The sequence below is a fragment of the Pyrenophora tritici-repentis genome, chromosome 10, assembly GCF_003171515.1.
Source record: "Pyrenophora tritici-repentis strain M4 chromosome 10, whole genome shotgun sequence".
Lineage (NCBI taxonomy): Eukaryota > Fungi > Ascomycota > Dothideomycetes > Pleosporales > Pleosporaceae > Pyrenophora > Pyrenophora tritici-repentis.
In genome coordinates, this window is record NC_089399.1 from 3,984,708 (window position 1) to 4,004,548 (window position 19,841).

General features: G+C 51.1%; 10 protein-coding genes across 10 annotated transcripts; 6 read left to right on the plus strand and 4 right to left on the minus strand.

Moving 5' to 3' along the window:
- Window positions 1-74: 74 nt before the first annotated feature.
- Window positions 75-2,371, plus strand: PtrM4_053620 (Periplasmic protein TonB; the record flags this gene model as incomplete). The annotated part of the gene is made up of 2 exons (XM_066105008.1): window positions 75-95; window positions 185-2,371. The coding sequence occupies 2 exons, from the start codon at window positions 75-77 to the stop codon at window positions 2,369-2,371; spliced, it is 2,208 nt and encodes a 735-aa protein (XP_065959572.1).
- Window positions 2,372-3,190: 819 nt separating this feature from the next.
- On the minus strand, window positions 3,191-4,223 carry PtrM4_053630 (ROM1, RhoGEF, Guanine nucleotide exchange factor for Rho-Rac-Cdc42 GTPase; the record flags this gene model as incomplete). Its single annotated transcript, XM_066105009.1, has 4 exons — window positions 3,191-3,198; window positions 3,230-3,633; window positions 3,712-3,974; window positions 4,029-4,223. 4 exons carry the CDS (start codon window positions 4,221-4,223, stop codon window positions 3,191-3,193), a joined length of 870 nt encoding a protein of 289 aa, XP_065959573.1.
- Window positions 4,224-4,671: 448 nt separating this feature from the next.
- On the minus strand, window positions 4,672-5,289 carry PtrM4_053640 (pre-rRNA-processing protein TSR2; the record flags this gene model as incomplete). The annotated part of the gene is made up of 2 exons (XM_001937106.2): window positions 4,672-5,213; window positions 5,262-5,289. The coding sequence occupies 2 exons, from the start codon at window positions 5,287-5,289 to the stop codon at window positions 4,672-4,674; spliced, it is 570 nt and encodes a 189-aa protein (XP_001937141.1).
- Window positions 5,290-5,692: 403 nt separating this feature from the next.
- PtrM4_053650 (uncharacterized protein) lies at window positions 5,693-7,342 on the minus strand (the record flags this gene model as incomplete). Its single annotated transcript, XM_066105010.1, has 1 exon — window positions 5,693-7,342. The coding sequence occupies one exon, from the start codon at window positions 7,340-7,342 to the stop codon at window positions 5,693-5,695; it is 1,650 nt and encodes a 549-aa protein (XP_065959574.1).
- A 948-nt stretch (window positions 7,343-8,290) lies between these two features.
- PtrM4_053660 (PH domain containing protein) lies at window positions 8,291-9,862 on the plus strand (the record flags this gene model as incomplete). Its single annotated transcript, XM_001937107.1, has 4 exons — window positions 8,291-8,377; window positions 8,427-8,552; window positions 8,602-8,694; window positions 8,741-9,862. The coding sequence occupies 4 exons, from the start codon at window positions 8,291-8,293 to the stop codon at window positions 9,860-9,862; spliced, it is 1,428 nt and encodes a 475-aa protein (XP_001937142.1).
- Window positions 9,863-11,063: 1,201 nt separating this feature from the next.
- Window positions 11,064-11,369, minus strand: PtrM4_053670 (uncharacterized protein; the record flags this gene model as incomplete). The annotated part of the gene is made up of 1 exon (XM_066105011.1): window positions 11,064-11,369. The coding sequence occupies one exon, from the start codon at window positions 11,367-11,369 to the stop codon at window positions 11,064-11,066; it is 306 nt and encodes a 101-aa protein (XP_065959575.1).
- Window positions 11,370-11,783: 414 nt separating this feature from the next.
- Window positions 11,784-12,908, plus strand: PtrM4_053680 (SPS1, Serine-threonine protein kinase; the record flags this gene model as incomplete). Its single annotated transcript, XM_001937109.2, has 4 exons — window positions 11,784-11,820; window positions 11,878-12,392; window positions 12,439-12,602; window positions 12,650-12,908. The coding sequence occupies 4 exons, from the start codon at window positions 11,784-11,786 to the stop codon at window positions 12,906-12,908; spliced, it is 975 nt and encodes a 324-aa protein (XP_001937144.1).
- Window positions 12,909-13,292: 384 nt separating this feature from the next.
- Window positions 13,293-14,511, plus strand: PtrM4_053690 (glycoside hydrolase family 18 protein; the record flags this gene model as incomplete). Its single annotated transcript, XM_066105012.1, has 2 exons — window positions 13,293-13,625; window positions 13,678-14,511. The coding sequence occupies 2 exons, from the start codon at window positions 13,293-13,295 to the stop codon at window positions 14,509-14,511; spliced, it is 1,167 nt and encodes a 388-aa protein (XP_065959576.1).
- A 1,154-nt stretch (window positions 14,512-15,665) lies between these two features.
- PtrM4_053700 (FabG, Dehydrogenase with different specificities (related to short-chain alcohol dehydrogenase)) lies at window positions 15,666-16,673 on the plus strand (the record flags this gene model as incomplete). The annotated part of the gene is made up of 4 exons (XM_001937111.1): window positions 15,666-15,707; window positions 15,779-16,047; window positions 16,104-16,426; window positions 16,486-16,673. The coding sequence occupies 4 exons, from the start codon at window positions 15,666-15,668 to the stop codon at window positions 16,671-16,673; spliced, it is 822 nt and encodes a 273-aa protein (XP_001937146.1).
- An 835-nt stretch (window positions 16,674-17,508) lies between these two features.
- On the plus strand, window positions 17,509-18,137 carry PtrM4_053710 (uncharacterized protein; the record flags this gene model as incomplete). The annotated part of the gene is made up of 3 exons (XM_066105013.1): window positions 17,509-17,560; window positions 17,649-17,966; window positions 18,064-18,137. 3 exons carry the CDS (start codon window positions 17,509-17,511, stop codon window positions 18,135-18,137), a joined length of 444 nt encoding a protein of 147 aa, XP_065959577.1.
- Window positions 18,138-19,841: the final 1,704 nt, after the last annotated feature.

The window sequence follows — 19,841 nt, forward strand, 5'->3', positions numbered from 1 at the left end:
GCTTTATCTCCCAGTTCTACCCCAACACCCCGCTCACCTACACCCTCAAGGTTGAGCTCTAACCATACTTCAACATGGATGCACTATTACAAAAGGTAAGATGACTATACTATGACTCCCAACCCACGGACCACGTTTAAGCCGCCTCTTTCGTCATCTGTCGAATGAGCTGACAATATGATAGGTCACGCAGCAGGCGATGAGCTATGCCATCCGAAGCGGCATAGCAATCACAAGCCACTATGCGCTCAAACAGTGCGGCCGACTGATGAAGACTGTGGATGGCCAGGAGAAGCAAGAGATTGCGAGACTGCAACAGAAACTGGACTCTAAAATCAAAATCATTTCACCCGCCATCGACATGATCGAGCTAATAGCGGCACGTGGGAACACCACATTAGAGTCCGCCGTTACTCTGACCAAGTCGCTCCGATGGGAAATCCAGACGCTAGGCAGTCGTGTCGAGAAGGCCGTGACAGAAGAGCAGCTCGCTAAGAGAGGCAGCTCCAAAGCAAAGTCACAAGAGCAAAATCGAGTCGAACTCAAGATTATCATCGAAGAGATGAAGAGGTTGTTGGACCGTATTGAAGACTCTGTGCCTTTTATCACTCTGGCTATCAATACCTCTGGGGTTAATCTTTCGACTACGCTGCCGCCTACCGTATCGCCATCGAGGCTTCTGCAAGCCAGTACCTTTTTGACTTCTGGGGACATGCAGTACTGTGCGACCAGACCTAGGGCTCAGCAAATCGGACCAACCTTTACCTTGTCCATGTACATGTTGTTTGCCGGCCATGCAAATCGGCCACATGAAGAAGACATGCGAGAGACTACATGGAAGGAGGTCATGCACAAGGCACGTGTCACACTCATGAGAGTGCCACTGGATCATGTATACGACTACCCCACACCATTTGGACAGGATAGTCATCGTGCTGATGAGGCCAACCACGACCACATTCCTTCCGACAATTTGATGCAAGAGTTTGCTTATCAGCTTCTGATTGTTGAAGATCTAGATGACGGCCGCATGCACGAGTTTGAAGAAAGCGAGCCTCAACCGGGCCCGTACGATGGTGTTGAGCAAGCGGGTGTGCGGGAAATAATATCTATTCATGAAGTCTCAAAGATCTTCTATGCTGACACGGGCAAAATTCTCAACATCGGTGCTGACGGTGAGAGCAACAATCCCATATTATTGCTGAAGCGAGACGTCCACGCTACACCGCCACGGCGCATGATGGAACAGGATGCGGAACCGACAGGCTACGAGTCTGATGACTCGCACACCATCGGTGAAGACGATATAGATCCTGAGCAGAGCGAACTGGAAGAACAGCTGCGACGAGAATCAACACCAAACCTGGAGCGGTCTGTACTCGACACACCAACACCAGAACTAGATCCAGAACCAGTGTATTCACACCCATGGCGCCTCCCCGCAACCCTCGATCTAGAATGGATGGCCTTTGAAGTCTACACGGAAGACCCAACCAGCGACTCAGACCTCTCCGAAACCGAAGAAGACCTCGAACCCACCACCTTATCCCCCTCCCCAACAACAACAACCTCCCCCAACCCGTCCCTCCTCACCCGCTTCTCCACCCTCAACCTCCGCCCCAGCACACCCACAACACCATCCTCCCCTCAAACAACCCCCACCAACCAAATCCAACCCACCCCGCACGCCCTCCACCACCCACCCGCCCCTGCAGCACCAACAACACTCCCCGCGATAAAAACATCCCTCTCTCTCCTCGAAATGCTAATCCGCCTAACCGCACTCCAACAATTCCAACAATCAAGCCACCTCGCCATCAGCGACGAATTCCTAAACTTCTTCCTCTCAGACTCCAGCAGCACGGTCGGTGCGGGCGGCGACGCCGAACTGAGGAGACGCGTACGCAGGGAGGCGCGCATGCGTGTGGGGTTTGATCCGTATGATGAGAGTCCGATTAAGAGACGTGGGGAGCAGTATTTGGAACATGAGTTACACGAGTCTCACCACGACTCCCACTACGACGCCGGGGGTGAGCAACGCTACGACCGTAGTTCTCCAGGGGTGGTGGAGGGTTCATCGAGATTCGAGTATGATACCTACCCCCTTGGACGAGCAGCATCGTCTGCGTCTAGCCCGTACTATCGCGATGGTGGTAATACGCCTTCATACACCAGTTCCACACCGCGGTCTGGATCGCGGTCTAGACCGGGCATGTATGCTACACATGGGAATAATGTTTCCTCGCCGAGTCCGCTGCTCAGAAGGGCGACTACGCAGCCCGCGAGGGGGTTGGGATTTAAACAGCCGAGTTTTGCGAGGATGGAGAGGGGGAGCGAGCCGGATACGCCGCCTAGTACTGTGGGGAGGTAGGGAGGTTTGTTTGTGAGTGTAGGAGGGGAGGGAGGAGGTGGGTGATGAGATGGTATAGTAAAGGATGTATATGTGTGCATTCGCTATATATGCATGGGACATGGGCAGGCATGGGCATGGGCATCATCAAAGGCGTTCTGTTAGTTAGCAAGATACCACTTTAAGAGACACGATCAGCATCACTCATACCAAAAAATCCCCATATAGCGATCAATATCTCATATTCACGTATCCAGCAGTCCGGTATAAACACTCCCATCCGTAATCAACCAAGAATCTCCCGCATTGAAACGCCAAAGAAAGAAAAAAGCCACGCTTGCTTCAGGCCACAAAGACCCTCTCTCATATTCACACACAAACACAACAGCCAGCCCAACTACTCCCAATCCTCCTCCTCATCACTCTCCTCAGCAACCGTCTTCTTCTTCCCATCCTGCGGACTACCCGGCGCGCGACTCGTCGCCCCACTCACAAGATCATAACTAGCGTCGCTATCCGCCACGCTCTTTTCATCGTTTGAACGGCGGGGTTGTGCGGCAGCAGGTGTTTTAGTGTCTGCGGGCTTGAGAGTTTTTACTGAAGCGGCGAGGTCTTTGGGGGGTTCGGTGGTGGATGTGGGTGTAGTTGTATTGGGTTTGGCGGAGACGGTAGCGTTGTCGTCGTCTGATTCTTCGTCTGAATCTTCTTCTTCTTCGTCGTCGTCTTCGTCGTCGTCATCTTCTTCCTCTTCTTCATCGTCGTCGTCATCTTCTTCCTCGGAGTCTTCGTCCCAGGCGACTTCTTCGTCGGCGGCGGGTGTGGATGCTGGTGCGAGTTAGTCTACATTGCTACCTGCTAGATTTCTTGGACTCAACATACCCTTGAGCATCTCCCTTCGCCGAGCCTCCTCGCTCTCAATTACATGGCGCAGGAAATAGTATCTGCGCCAAAAAACCTTGTAATCCACCCTCTCTGGGACGCACTTCTCCATGGCGCTCCGCAGTTCCTCGTGCTTCTCCAGATCCTTTGCAATGGCATCAGTCTTCTTGTCTACATCGAAAGCAGCCTGCCACTTCTCCCACTCTGGGCTCGCAGGGTCTTTGAGGAAAGAGTCGAGCGTGGAGTGGATGACGTGCAATTGGGCGTCGAAGCGGGTAGCGTGAACGACCTTCTTGCCGCTGCTGTCCTTTGACTCGAAGAGTACCTCACCATTTTTGTCGGCTTCGGAGCCTGATTCCGGCGGTGCGATTGTGACGGCGTCGCGCAGGAAGTTGCGGATGTTGCTGCCGAACTTGAGGAGCGCTTCGTCGGCCGCGTCCTCGGCCTTTTCCACGTCCTTGAGACGTTTCGTGGCTTCCAACCGGAAGCGCGATAAGATTCCCTCTGCTTCCTTGACGATGTCTGCGGTCAGAGACTCAGGGCGATCGGGGTGTGCCTCAATTTCCTCCTTTGTTTCCTCTATAGAGGCGTCCTTGTCGGTGTTTGTGGGCTTGGATGCTGATGACGCGTCGCCGGGTTGAAGTGATATTTTTCTAGCATGGCTGATAATGTTGGATACGCTTTCAGAGGCGTTCTTGGTCAAGGGCGCATATTGCTTGCTTGCGGTATCGTAGTATTGCTCACCCTGTGTCATGCGCAGTCAGCATGCGATGACTTGAAGCACACGGCGCTTGCTTACCTGCTTCTTCACTGTACCCAAAAAGCCTCCAAGTCGCGCTGCCCAAGGGCTGCTAGAAATGGCCTTGTATGCATCTTGGAACTCCGTGTTGAAGTTGGTTGCTGTCTCCTGATGGGTGCTGTCACCGCTGCTTGACTGCTTGGTGGGATCTTCCGGGTAGCTCTCCTCCTGGATATGATCGTAGGCGGAATCCATGGCTACGATAGTCCAGAAGGGACGCAGAGGAAGGGGGAATGTGTATGAGTGGTTACTAAGGATGTTTGGCTGTAAGACAGCTGGTGGGTGAATCAAGGGTTCAGTCGAGTGCGGCGGGGCGCATGCAAGCTGCTCCGCAACCAGCCCAGCGCTGCCGCATTAGCGTATCTATCAGCCATTATGATCTCAGGCACACTCCGCGTTACACCAACAGCAAAGATACACAATGTAGTGGTAGTTTGAGTAGGCGATACCTGGCTACTTGTTACTTCAGGTATCGTATAGTACTCATATTAATTCTGAGTGGCTTGTTGTGGTTAACATGTACTCGTCGCATGGTGCTTAACATGTTGCTTATTCTTCCTCGATTGGCCATGACCCAGATCGTAGTCAGTAGGTCTCATTATATCTCGTAAGTTCCGAGGTAATGCATTACTTCTGACTCCCTTCACCTCTTCTTCTTGCCGACTACTTTGGTAAAGCCGTCGTCGTCGACCTCTGGCTCTGGCTTGGGCTTTGCAGGTACAAGCGCAGGCGCATCGCCCATTTCCGTGTCTTCGTCCTCATCACTCTCCTCGTCCACACTATCCCATTCGCCCTCCTGGTTGGTCTCTTTTACGTCGACACTTCCTGTAGCAACTTCCTTGCCCTTCCTCTCTTCCCATTTCTTCTGTAGCGCATCGACTGTCGCAGTGTTGCCCTCGCCAATTTCCTTGCGTATTTTCATAATTTCACGCGCGACAGCGACTTCAGTCTCGTCTTCTACCCGTACACCGAATTCGTCCTCGAGGACTTGCAGGAGCACGACTTCCACATCCTCGGCGTCGGTCAAGGGTTCAGCGGCGAAGAGTTCGGAGATTTGGCCTGCGAGCCAGTCGCGTTTGTCTGAGGAGTCGGGGCCGCCCCATTGATTTTGCACGGCGACGGTGAGATTGGCCCAGTTGAAAAGCGAGTGCCAGATTCCCAGGTCGAACTTGGGTTGATGTTGTTCTAAGAGACATCAGATGCGACTCGTAGCGATAGAAGTAAGGTATATACCTGCTATTGGGCCGAATGCTGAAGACATGGTGGAATCTTTGCTGCTAGGAAATTGAGCGCGGGTTTGCGTCACGAAGGGCAACTTTTTATTCTTTATCGATAAGGATGCACCCCACCATCTCTGCATCTGCTAACTTCACCACCACCGAACTTCGTGCAGGTGGTAGATGATGCTAATATATGTTTTGGTTGGGTCAGTTCGGTAAAGGGATTGGCATGCGCTGCAAGCTCAGCATCGTTGGCAATTCTGTTATTCATCATCCAAAGCAGGCGCTCGTAGAAAAGGCAACACAAGTTGCAATAAGAGTATAACGTGGATGGCAAGCGAGTGGGCCAGGCAAGCGAGTGGGCCACCCCACCAACTTTTGTAACTTCAAAGCGACTTATCTCAACAACGCGATAATATTATTGCTAGATATTGATACAGTAGATTACTCTATATTAAGAGTATTAGTGTTGCATGTGCGCGAGTTGTGCCCAGTCTCCTTGCACCTGGTGCAGCGCCTTTGAGCGCGCTGGCTAAGGCCTGATCGCGCTCCTCCTTGACGCTCTTCATGAGCAATCTGCTGGTCAGCCTCATTTTGAGCTAGTATATCCTCTCCAGCTCCCTTTGTGAGTACTCCATGCTTCTGTATACGCCTTTTAGAGCGCTGCCTACGCGCTGAGGCTGCGCTGTTAGCCTTCTCAAGACTAGAGATCCGATCGCGCATCAGCTCAGCAGACAGCATCATCACCTCAGCGCCCTTCTTCAGCTGGTCAATCGCCTCAATGATCGAAGCTGGTGATGAGCTCTTATGCTGGCGCACGCGCTCACGTATAAGGCTTGACTGAGCCTCAAGCTCACGCGCGTTGCTCGGCGTTTGAGCTACCCAGGGAGCATCTGGTAGAGCTGCTGGAGGAGTAGGTGTACGCAGCTGTACATCTAGCTTTGATAGAACAGCCTCTGGTTGTAGAGGAACAAGGCCTGCGCCGCGGAAGGCTGAGTAGATATTAGCTGGCGTGAACGCTCGATCAAACGCAGCCTTAAACGCAGGCAGAAACTCTAGCTTGGTGATGTGGTTGATGTGGTTGCGCATGAGGCTCTCCACCTCACGGCTATACGCGCGCTTTAATGGCGAGAAGCAGCCAACATCAAGTGGCTGGAGTAGGTGAGATGAGTGAGGAGGCATACAGAGCGTATGGATATTGTTCTCCTTACAGAGCTCCTGGAACTCTAGAGATTGGTGGCTCCTATGGCCATCAATAATAAGCAGGCGACGCGCGCCTATAGTACGAGCCTGCGTGTGAGCGTTGAAGTGCTTTAGCCACTCAACTCCAAGCTCATTATTCGTCCAGCCATTATCGCTGACTGCGATCGCCCAGTCGCGTGGGATATCCTCCTCATACCACGCTGATAGGTGGTACTGACCAGCGAAGATGAGGAACGGTGGCACTGACCAGCCACCAGCGCTGATGGCAGCAATCAGCGTTACCCACTCGCGATTGCCTGGCTGAATACTCTTCCGCCGGCCTCTTCTCTCTGATCCTGTTATAACCAGCTGCGTTGTAATCTTGCCCATCATAAAGCCAGCTTCATCAAAGTTGTAGACATCCTCATCGCAGATACCCTGCTCAGCCTTTATCTCTTCTACAAGCTTAAACCACCTCTTTATTAATGTCGCATCCTCACACATAGCTCTCTGCCTATCGTACGCTCGGTTGAAACACGTCCGAAGACTGTCTGTACGCTTAACAAAGTTGGCTGGCCACTTCTGCCCAACCTGGCCAGCGCCGCGCGCAGCCAGCAGCTTATCAGCCATATCGCGTGCAGCTGCGTAGGTAGGCGCAAACCCGCGCTGATCTAGGTGAAGTATATAGCTAATAATCACCTCCTCTTCTCTCTGGGTAAGCTTCCTTGAGTTAGGCTGGCAATCGCGTCGTGCAGGTATACCAGCGCGTCGGCGCGTGAGTGTCATTCGGGCGACTTCAAATGTCCGCGCAGCGTCTCTATTAGACTGGAGCTGGTTTCGGGTAGTAGCTGAGATAGCTAGCTGTATATCAGCTTCATAAGAAGGGTTTTGGGATTGTTTTGGTGGAGCCATAATTGATTGAAGTTAGGTAGATGCAAAAAGTTGGTGGGGTGGCCCACTCGCTTGCCTGGCCCACTCGCTTGCCATCCACGTTACCCGCAATTAGATACTGGGGAAACGAACATTCCAGTTACATTCTGCTGTAACGTAGCGAGGAGGCTGTGCATGCACCTTCTTCTACTAGACGCAGTGCAATGTTAGAGAGAGCCAATGAAAGTTTTGGCTTCATAACGTTGAGCGTTGAAGCGGCTTCTCCACGGTGAAATTCTTCAAAGGAAGGCCATGGACGGGTGCAGAGCGTCACCGTATGACAAATACTTTGCTTCGCGAAAAAATAAGCTGTACAATGCTGAAGGAGGGTAACTAGTCCTACTAACCGCCAGGAGCAATCCAAGCTTCTTTATGTGTTTCAAGCTCCATACGGCGAGTGTTGTAGTGAGATAGTACCCCTGAGGCACTGCACTAATCGTGTTATGAAGTCATGCATCACGCTCGACTCTGGGGTTGCGCAGACAAAGTTTTTGGAATATACGGCCATCTCCGTCATCAGCGTGAACCTACATCTCCGCCATCTCCTCGAAATGGTGGCGCAGCCTTGTCCCGGCGTAGATCTCAAAGGATCCCGCGTCGATCTAGACGAAAGCTGCCAGCGGTGATGTCATACGGCCAGCCAGACCTTCATCCTTGCTTCTCTAGGGTTCGATCTAGAATGGAGCGCAATAGCTTAAATTAATCCTTAACCTTTGCGTGGACCCTGATTCCCCAAAGTTGATAACTACCAAACTATCAGTTATCCCTACTTATTCAAGCTTCATTTCCGGAAGATCGACCGACCCCGCTATCGCGTACCTAACTCAGCTAGAGCGCGTGAAGCTTCACAACAACAATTCCCGCGACACCCCCAACTTACGTTGCACCACCTCTATCCAGAGAAACGAGTTACACATATAATTTGTAAAAATGGCTTCCCCTACAACAGAGATGCCGTCGCGTAGTACCACGAACAGATCAGACGACGACGCCGTTCCAGGAGAAGATACCTCAGAGGTAAGCCATCCAGAAAGATACCAAATGTCATCTTTCTAACATTTCGCAGGTCACAAAGCTATTCGCGGAGCGATTGCAAGCGTGGAAGCATGCCGTGGCCTACCTCGAAGACTACGTTACCGCGACAGAGAAGACAAACCACGCACACGGCAAAGAGTATGAGAGGGTTCTAAAGGTCGGTACTGAATGCGCAATTTGTGGATAAATTTACTAATATGCGATAGACTGTCAAAGACCCATTGAAGGAGGGTCACCACTTCGACCAATCGCTCGGCGGTATTGCAGGCATGTTTGAGAACATGCGATCCAACACCCAGGTACGTCGAACCAATGCGCGGCTATACACCTTTCTGACAAAACCAGGGCCTTTCCAATCAGCATTACGAAACAGCCAAGCAGCTTAAAGGCACCATCCTCCCCATCTTCGACCGTCTGCATACCGAGATCAAGAACAAAAGTAAGGAGCTTACAAAGGGAGCTGGCAAGGGTAGCAAGGCTGTCGACAAGGCTCGTCAACAAACACAAAAGCACATTGAGCTCCTTGGTCAGTACACGGCGACCTTTGACTCTCACCATGGCAACCTAAAGGCTACCGACGATCCCTATGTCATTTCACGTGGAGTCAACCACCGCCTACACAAGCAAGTTCAGGAGGAGAACAACAACCGACAAGACTTGATCAGTGTGCAGAACTCATTTGCGCAATTTGAAGCGCACATTATCCAAACAATCCAACAAGGAATGACTCAGTTCCAGACAATCATGAACACCCAGGCCGAACAGATTAAAGCTGCCTACACAGATATGGTGGGCACCGCTCAACGCATCCCCGTAGACTTTGAGTGGAACGGCTTCATCCAGCGCAACAACAACATCCTCATCGACCCTTCGGCTCCAGCACGCAATGCAGCAGACATTAGCTTCCCCAATCAAGCCCACCGTGCCACGCAGCCACTCATTTCCGGTTCGCTCGAGAAGAGGGGCAAGATCATGCGCTCATACGACACAAACTACTATGTCATCACGCCGGCAAAGTTCCTGCACGAGTACAAGACTGACGACGACGTGGCTAAGGACCCAGTCCCGGAAATGTCCTTGTATCTCCCCGACTGTATCATCGGCGCTGTCAATGGCCAGAAGTTCAATGTCAAGGGCAAGGATGTGTCCAAGGGCAAGATTGGCGGTGCCTTTTCCATGACACATGAATTTGCTTTCAAGGCGCACACACCGCAGGCCGCAGCTCAGTGGTACGAGGTTATTAAACAGGCTGCTGGCACTGTTACCGCTGAGGTGCCTGATGCTAGTACGCCAGCTAGCCCTGTGACTGATGATCACGTCGCTGGTGGTGCAGCACAGCCTGCTCCTCTTCAGACACAGGGTCTGGAGAAGACTGGCACCAACACGACTCAGCCGGGATCCGCAGTACCCGGTAGTGCCACGGCTGCACCCACCAGCGCCGTGCCAGGCGAGCCAGGCAAATACTAGCGGGAATAGTCCCTCGGCTTCTTCCCCCGCTGCGAAAAGACTCAACGTGCAAGGTTGAAACGTTGGACACGTGATTGCGTATACATACCCCCTTTTGCTTGATACACGTAGATTGTTTGTTTGCTATACCCTAATAAACACTTTATTTCTTGAAAATCTTCAATCCCACATCTGTCTTACATTGAGATTCACCCGTTTATTCGCCATCCACCCTTTCCACGCCTCGTATTCTGCTTTTCCATGTCCATCCGTGCTTCCACTAGGCCAGTTTGCCAGATACGCCGGACACGTCCCTGCTACTATCTGGGGTACACCATGCCACGCAAACCGCGACGTGCCACTCATGTACAATGCACTTCCCGACCTGAGTCTGAGTGTTAGTACCTTCTCCCCCTCCTCCCCACCATCCTCCCCCTTCTCTTTACCCGCACCAACAACAAAAACAGCATCACACCCCAAACTCACACTCACCAACCCCCTCCCACTGTCCTCGGCAACATCCCGATGCAAACTCAACGTATCCCTCGGAGAATACAAATTCACAATCGCCGCCTCTGCACGCGTTTGCGGGAAAACAGCTTCTAACAAGGCTTTTATATCGGTGGGGAAAGGAGGGGGTGGCGGTGTGGTTGGGTAGCGTTTTAGGGTCCAGTTGTATTGGCCGCCGAGGGTGGTCCAGCGGAGTTTGCGGGTTAGGAGGGGGAGATGGGGAGGGGGTGTGGATGGTGGGGTTTAGGGGGAGGCGATGGGGGGGGGAGGTTGGGGAAGGGTGAAGAATGAGGATGAGGATGGGGGGTAGGTTAGGTTGTAGTGCGTGTGGATGTTTGTTAGGTGGGCTGGGTTGGAGAGGTCGCGGTGGAGGAGGCGGGATAGGAGGATGGATTGAATTTCTGGGGGGAGGAGCGTGGGGAGGATGTGTAGGCCTGTTGGTAGGTTAGGTGTGGTTTAGGAGATGGGGGATGCTGGGAGATGATGTGGATATGGATAGAAATGAAGGTGGTGGAAATGAAATGGAGTACTGCAATCTGAAGTAATTTATCAGGGGTGATAGGTGAGTTGGAGATAAGAATAAGGCAGTAAAAAAAGTTATGTGCAGTTTGAAGTATACTCAGATAAAACTACTGACCAATTCATCTAATTGACAGGGATAGGTTGAAATGGAACCGTATGCAATCCCATGACAGCGCAGAAAACGCAAACATTACAAGCACAAAGAGACTTTCCTACCTGGCATGTCCTCGTGCTCGTAGACTGGTATCGATGACGGCAAGTCTAGCTCTTGCGCCACCACGTCTTGACCGGCGAAGGCGCGGAAAGTAGCGGTCAGTTGCTCGGCCGCGTGCTGCTCAACAACGTGTACATTGCTGTTGGATGACGCAGTTGCATAATCTGTAATGTCGATAATCTCCGTGTCTTGATTGAGTTGTTCAAGTCCCATCTTTTGGTACTTTTTGTAGACATTGCGGATGCCGTCCGGAGGCCGCTCATGAGGATCGAGGTGGTGCATCCCGAACCACCACACTTGGTATTATAACCGTGCAGATGGTGATAGCAGGATATGTTTTTCAAGCAACCGTCGCCCCGCGGCGGGAAAGGTAAAGGCAGTTGGGGGACATGCAGCAGGAGCGTGACTAAGCTCGCGTTTTTTGGCGCCAACAGGGCCCTGCCTGGCGCGTTTCCGCAAGCGTCGGTCGAGGTGTTTACCCTATCTGAATTTCTAGGCACAACACCAACGCCGCTTTCTCCTTGAACTACTGCACACCTTCTTCACACTGCACTCTGCGAGGACAGGTGTATAAAAGGAAGAATCTCAGTGCATCTGTAAACCCAGCCGACTCGATCTCGCTGCAAAACAGCACAAGTTTAATCACCCCAGCTAAACACGCTTGACCGCTTATCGTCTTGAGCATCCGCAGTCACAATGGAGAACTACCAGAAGTTGGAAAAGGTCGGAGAAGGTAAGAGGCTTTCGTTTTGGTACTGCAGCATCATGACATGCTTACTAACCTAAACAGGAACTTACGGAGTTGTCTACAAGGCCCGAGACCTGACGACCAAAGACCAGCGCATTGTCGCATTGAAGAAGATCCGCCTGGAAGCCGAAGATGAGGGCGTGCCGTCGACTGCCATTCGCGAAATCTCGCTGCTCAAGGAAATGAACGACCCGAACATTGTCCGCCTCCTCAATATTGTACACGCCGACGGACACAAGCTGTACCTCGTCTTCGAATTCCTCGATTTGGATCTGAAGAAATACATGGAGGCGCTGCCCGTCAGTCAGGGTGGACGAGGCAAGGCGTTGCCAGAGGGCTCTGGTTTGGCTGGTCAGAATCTGGTCATGGACGACAAGATGGTGAAGAAGTTCATGATGCAGTTGTGCCAGGGTGTCAGGTACTGCCACGCTCACCGCGTGCTGCATCGCGATCTTAAGCCTCAGAATCTGTTGATCGACAAGGACTGCAATTTGAAGTTGGCGGATTTCGGTCTGGCGCGCGCCTTTGGTGTCCCGCTCAGAACATACACGCACGAGGTATGACGATTTGCACAAAACTGGAGGTTCTGTCTAACATTTACAGGTTGTTACGCTGTGGTACCGCTCTCCAGAGATTCTGCTCGGTGGCCGTCAATACTCTACTGGTGTCGACATGTGGTCTGTAGGCTGCATTTTCGCCGAGATGTGCACGCGCAAGCCTCTCTTCCCCGGCGACTCTGAAATTGACGAAATTTTCAAGATCTTCCGGTATGTTGAGCCTCATCATGCACATACATGACACTGACACTCGCCAGTATCCTCGGTACGCCCAATGAGCAGGACTGGCCTGGTGTCACATCTTTCCCCGACTTCAAGCCGTCCTTCCCCAAGTGGGGTCGGACGGATGTCGCAAACATTGTCACAAACCTCGATGAGGTCGGTCTCGATCTGCTCGATCTGCTCCTTGTATATGACCCTGCTGGCCGCATTTCGGCAAAACAGACCGTCGTACACCCTTACTTTGGTGGAATGAACGGTGACACGCGTCACGAATACAGCAACGGCTATCACTAAATGTCCCTGGAGGACACTACGAATGTTATGGATTGAGTGAATGTGTAGGTTCTGCGAAGTTCACTAGATATTAGTGACAGCATTCCCTTTTGTTCTGGATACAAGGACAGACATAGTCAAGGTCTAGGGCTGTACCTCAACGGACAGCAAGTGGCGTTCCGGTCGGGCAATGTTAGCACTTGCATGCATCATATTTTGTAATGCAGCCAACTAAGTGTCTCCCAATATTTTCTGACGATCTGACTCGTAATGTCATCCGTGTTCCAGGGCCGTCATGACGTAGCGTGTCTGCCCCACTTCAGCCCTACGAAGCACACGCTGGATGCAGGAACGCGTCCACGTACCAGGTTGACTTGTAGACTTTGCCCACCATATGCTGTAAGCATGACTTCGTCCGCACCAAAACTCCTCCCCCCTACTACCGGACCCCGTTTGATTGTTTATCACCAGACTTTCCACGACTCAGATGGCAACTACCACTCGTTACTGCCTCTGCTTACCAACAACACGGGCATCACGCATGTCATCGTCGCGGCGATACATTTGAATGATGGTCCGGGGAATATCACGTTGAACGATCACCGTCCAGATGATGCGAGATACACACAGCTATGGGGGGAGGTGGAGTGGTTACAGGGGAGCGGGGTCAAGGTATTGGGCATGCTAGGAGGGGCAGCCAAAGGCAGTTTCGAGAGACTGGGCGGCGACGATGAGAATGTACAGGATATCGTTATGAGTAACCAATCTTATGTGAGCTAATGGAGCGCAGTTTGAAGCGTACTACACATCCCTCCACGCCATAATATCCGTCTACAAGCTCTCCGGCCTCGATCTCGACGTGGAAGAAGAAGTCCCCCTCGCAACCATAACGCGTCTAATCTCCCGTCTACGAGCAGACTTTGGCCCGGACTTCATCATCACCCTCGCGCCCGTCGCTACAGCTCTCATCCCCGACCCGAACATTCCCGCCCACTTGCGCCCGCCCCGCCCAATGTTAGCCTCAGGCCCCAGCCCCAACCCGCTCCATCCCACACTCCCCCATCTCAGTGGCTTCAGCTACCCCGAGCTCGAATGCAGCGTCTACGGCCGGGAAATCTCCTGGTACAACACGCAATTCTACTGTGGATGGGGCGACGCCGGAACAACAATGTGGTACGACACCATCATCGCCGCAGGCTGGAAACCAGAAAAAGTCGTCATGGGCGTAGTTACCAACCCCGGCAACGGCGCCGGGCATATCCCCCTGGCTAAACTGAGCGAGAATTGCGCTAGGCTACGCGACAAGTACAAGGGCGTTGGCAACGGCTTCGGCGGCGTCATGGGATGGGAGTACTTCAACTGCGGGGATTACGAAGACGATCTCGTACATGTTTCTGAGCTTGAACTCAATACTGAGACTGTGCAGACGGGGTGGGTGGCGGCGCTGGGCAGGGTCTTGCGTAGTGAGGTACCGCCATCACTACCATCACCGCCAACGGAACAGCAGCGCCCGTTGCAAGCCGTTACCGCAGACCAGATTCGCAACATGGTTACCAACTTGCCTCCAGCACGGGCGCCATGGCCGGATGAGGAGGTGCAGAAGTTGGTTGTGCTGGGGGTTTGAAAGACACGAGGCTGTTGCTGCGCTGAATGCTACGGATGGGAATGTGGAAATGGCGGCGGGGTTTTTGTTTGAACATTATCCTGCGTAGATTGTCGTTGCGTAACTTAGATTTTTTAGATGTCGTGGAGTTGGAGTTTAGCAGATTGTGTGGTTTTTGAGAATAATATGTTTTTTTGGTGGGTTTGTTTGCGGTAGATTTCGAGTTTGATGCTTGTGTGTACATGACTTGGATTGATGGGCACGTGATGATTGGTAATGCGTGTGTGGGAGAAGATTACAAAGATGGGGGGGTTCGTCAGCATAGGTTTCGTCCGAGAGGCCGGATGGATGCCAGACGGCAGGCATGTCTACTGGATCCACAATCCTTCTATACGCTAACTGTGTACTGGTAGAGGTGATGGCGACAGGTGATGCAAGTTAGACTTTGTGTGGGCAATGAATCGGTTTTGGATGTTGAAGGGGAGATTATGTCCGCGCGGGGTTTAACTACAAGACGGTTGGGACGTATGAGAAGGAGTTGTGTCGTGCGTTCTGAGCACGGCTTTTGTAAGCGTCGTTGATTGAAGTGCTTGCTTTGGTGGAAGTTGTGGATGAGATGAGGTGAGATGTGTGGGATAGGATTATGCGGTAGTGCGGTTTTACAGACAGGGGTGTTAGTTGTGCAGATGTAAGTAAATCAGGGGGCCATGTTAAAGGAAACCTGGTTTAGTAGTTTTCGGTAACTAGTTCGGCGGGTCTGAGTTGCTCTGGCGTATCACGACTCGCTAATTCAACTACCCATGCAAGCACAATATGCAAGCTGCACGCCAAGAGAGAAGTTGGGCAAGTATGGTAGACTTGTGGGGACAATGCACGGTGGTGCTAACTACACAGATTATTCAGCCTTCCACGACGTTTGTGGTGGATGGGACTGCGGCGGCGGAGGGGTATTTAAGAGATGGGATGGAAGGGTGTTTGGTGGGTATCTCTCACGGGCTTTTCACACTTTTGATAGGATTGAGATTTTGAAGAAAGGAATTTGATTCCATCTGATCTATTTCAAGTACTTACGGTTACCATCTTGACGTCTCATTCGCAAACACCACGACCAACCCGTCCACCAATTCAATCAAATCAAATCATATCCCATCCGATCAATCCAACCCGCACCCACCATGGCCGTCTACGTCATCACCGGAGTATCAAAAGGCCTCGGAGTGCGTTCCCATCACCCCATTTATACCATACACATACACATACACATACACCTACTAAAACATCCCCACAGTTCGAATTCACAAAACAACTCTCTTCGGACCCCAAAAACCTAATCGTCGGCCTCGTCCGCAACAAATCCGCGACCGAGAAGAAGATAAAGCAAGAACTGCCCACCCGCTCAAACATCCATATTCTCCACGCCGATCTCAGCAACCACGCTAGCATCAAACAAGCCGCCGCCGACACAGCGCTGATAGTAGGGGATCGCGGTGTTGACGTGCTGCTTGCGAATGCAGGACTTGTGTCGTATTTTGATGGGTTTACTGCGATTGGGGAGTTGTGTGTTTGCCCTGCCTTCCCCACCCACCCGCTGGCTAACCCCTAACCCCCCACAGAGCAAACAAACCAACCGAACTCGAAACCTGCGCCCACGACCTCTTCCAAACAAACGTAATCGGCAATATTCACCTTTTCCACGCTTTCCTGCCCCTAGTCCTCGCCTCCCCTGCGCCCACTAAACGGGTCGTTACGATAACATCCGGCGTCGCGGACCTGGATCTAACCAACGAGGTTGAAATCGATATTGGAGCGCTGTACTCTGCGTCAAAGGCGGCTATGAATCTTGTCGTGGCCAAGTTTAGTGTGCAGTATAAGAAGGATGGGGTGGTTTTTATGGGGATTAGTCCGGGGTTGGTGGAGGTGGGTCATTATGATGGTGGTGAGTTTTTTTCCTTTTTTTTGTTTGTGATGGATGTTGAAGCTAACATGGACGTATAGTTAGCGAAGAGGAGATGAAGGGAATGATGGCTTTTGTGCAGAAGCTGCAAAAGTATGCGCCGCATTTCAAGGGCCCGATTACGCCCGAGGAGAGCGTTAGGGCTGTGAGGAGCGTTTGGGAGAATGCGACCGTGGAGAAGGATGCGGGGGCTTTTGTGTCGCATTTGGGGAATAAGCAGTGGGTTTAGATTGGCTGCGTTAGGTGGGCGCGATGGGAGGTGATGGAAGTAGCAAGGGATTATGTGTCCTGGTGCTGTTTGATCATGCAACAAGCGGGATTTAATTATTGGGTTTCGACCTCGCTTTTTCGGAACGGAATGTGTAGATATTGAGTTCGCTTCTTGCTTGTTCCCGGGTATTGCGCTCCTTCGGTCGGATTCAATGGTTGGTGACTATACTTGGTGGATAGAATATTGAGATAATGGCATAGTATTGTATCTGCTAAGGATAGATGAATCGCTACTGAGATACGGTAGCATATCCCTCCTCTAAATACGTAATGCTGACTCATCATAGTATATCCGGGTGGGGGTTCTGACACCTTCCACATTAGTACTCTTTAGGCAACCACTTGGTTTAGAGAAATGTTTTTGTAACACCTTCCACGTTTGGTTGAAAACAGGTAGAAAGTACTATGGCTAGTACAATTTAATTAGATGAAGAGTTTTGGAGGTGTGCTATCCTAATAAAGGACCGCGTGTATAACTAAGTCTACTAGCACAGCTTTCCTAGACATAACTTATCGAGGAAAGGAAAAAAGAAAAGATTAATACAATATTCCACCCTTCCAGAGACTTATGGGGGAACGAGAAGAAAAGACCAGGGACCTCGACCCAAAATAGAAGGTAGGAAGACATGCATGAACGTTACCGAGCCGTGGGTACCGTTCCGCCCCGCGCATGAGCTGAGCCCATGCACCTCAACGCTAGATCCACAGAACAGGCAACTTCATAAATAAGCATCCAGAATCCCGCATCCTCTTCCTTCGCCGAGAAAATAGTTCACAGCCAATCAAACAACACAATGCTGGGGGTGCAGACGACAGCAATCCGCACTGGGTGCGCCATGTGCGAACGTATGTAACCCACCAACCAGCCCTTGGAGAAATCCCGTCTCGGAAAGAATCCGTAGTAACTGCAAGGGCTATTCTAACCACCAACCAGGCCGTGGAATAAATTGCAATAACCCCCGCAAGGATTGTAGCACCCAGCCCAACCAGCGGAATGGCCTTAAATTATCCTGGCCAAGGGCAAACGATACCCGCAGATCCGTGGTCTTAAAGGCGTCACAACCGACGCATCTCCAGGGCTCAGCGCCGCCGATATCAGATGCTAGCTTCGTTCACACATCGAGTTGGGATATGGAATTGTACCACAGTCTGTCGAGTTCGGCGTCGGTGCATGATTCGTCTAAGATGAGAGTGCCGTTGCCGTGGACGGGGGTGAAGTTGGAAACGCCGGAGCGGGAGTTGATTGAGTATTGTATGTTTTCTTGAATATTTCGTTGGTCTACTACCCATCAATCAGTCAATATTGAAACTTGGCAAGAGATGTGCTAATGTGTCTTGTCGTCCTATAGTCTGCTGTGTAGCATCCGCATCACTAGCTACCTTTGGCTACGACGCCATGGCCCTAGGGAACATTCTAGTCTAAATTGCCCTAGATGGAGGAACATTAGGTGCCCTCGTCGCGGTCGTTCAATTATACGAGGAAGATTCTAGAGGCGGTTTGGGCACAGGATGATCTTGGGGAGCGTAGTAGTCTTGGGTATCGGGATAAGTTGACTTGGGTGGTTAGTCATTGTATGATTGTTCCTGCTTTCGTTTAGGGTGTTGTTGGAGGGTGTTTGATAGGTTCTTAGTATGTCGTTCGACGGGGTACTAGGCTCTGATAGTGGAGCGGCTTGCTGCAGGGGTTTCTGTTGGTCCACAAAGATACATCCCGTGTGGTGTTGGAGTTTTGTAATTAACACTGATGTCATCCCGGACGGCAAATAGGCCCGAAAGAAGAGGCAGATCTTCAATGATTGGTCTACGTAGGTAGCTAGGTACTATGCCGGCAATACTCGTACTGCCCGTCAGAATCCAACATACGCTGACTGGATTCAGAAAGCGGGTATACTCTAGCCTATCATATACAGCCTTGTTTTTAGTTACTGCGTGGGTGTTAGGCCGTCACGTACGGTGACGGTGGTCTAACGATACTTTGCGAGCCGCCTCCATTGTACTTCGATCTGACTTGTACTAACCCCGCGTATATCTTCATAGCATCGTGTGCATTGATCGGGAACGAATTATCGACAACTGTACAACTGTTTTTGATTCCAATAATTCATTTTGGGCATCAGTACCGTATATCCAACTAGCAAAAGGATAGATAGATAGGGTAGTTATAAATGACTGAAGCTAGTGTTATAGCGGTTCTTGGCTGAAGTTTACTGCAAATAAACGCTAGGTGCTCCAGAGCACCCGCGGATGTAACATGGATCGAACGGATCAGCCTAGCTTCCTGTCGTCATTTGTAACTACCGAGTAGGAAGGAAATGTAGGTTTGGTTGGGGGTTAATGCTGACTGTATCTGACCCACTTCTGATCGCTTCCGCTTAGGGTCAATGCTGACCGTACCCGTATGTTGGCAGATACGAGGAATTATACGAGGGCATTTAGCCGGGGGGTTTCCGCAATTTTTTAAGCGCAGTTCGTGTGTAAAATACAGCTTTTTCTTCTCAAAAAGCTTTGTCAAATGCCACCCTATACTACGAAAGGCTAGTTAACGCCTATGTCGTTTTGCCAAAAAAAAAACACCAAACAAGAAGCTTCAAAAGCTCATAACACAATACAACACAACACGAAATAATAGTAGAAGAATATAGAAGAAACAGAAGTGTGAAGACAAATGCTGGCTTTCGAATGATATATGTAAAGGGGTAGGTTCTTAAGTGTAATTTTGGGTTATTTTGTATTACAGCTTCCTGCATTATCCTTGCATGTTCCGTCGTATAAGTTACGCCAACATGCAGTATCTGGCCGACTTCTAATCACTTCCGCTTAGGGTCAATTTTGACTGTATCTAGCCCACTCCCGGACCACTTCCGCTCATGATGAATAACGGGATACTCCTTGGGCATAGAAACCAGCTTTGTTGCGATACAACAGCACCATCCTTAGCTTATTACGGACCGGCGTATACTGAATCAGCCCTGTGCTGATTCCAACTCTTGACCGAGCACCCGGGTGCGATAAAATACTAGACATACTAGTGTAAAAAAAGCTACTGTAGTCACTAGACACGTCTATTAGGGTGCTTACCTACACTGTCTAGTATTTTATAACATCCAGGTACGAGCCTCTTAGCCCC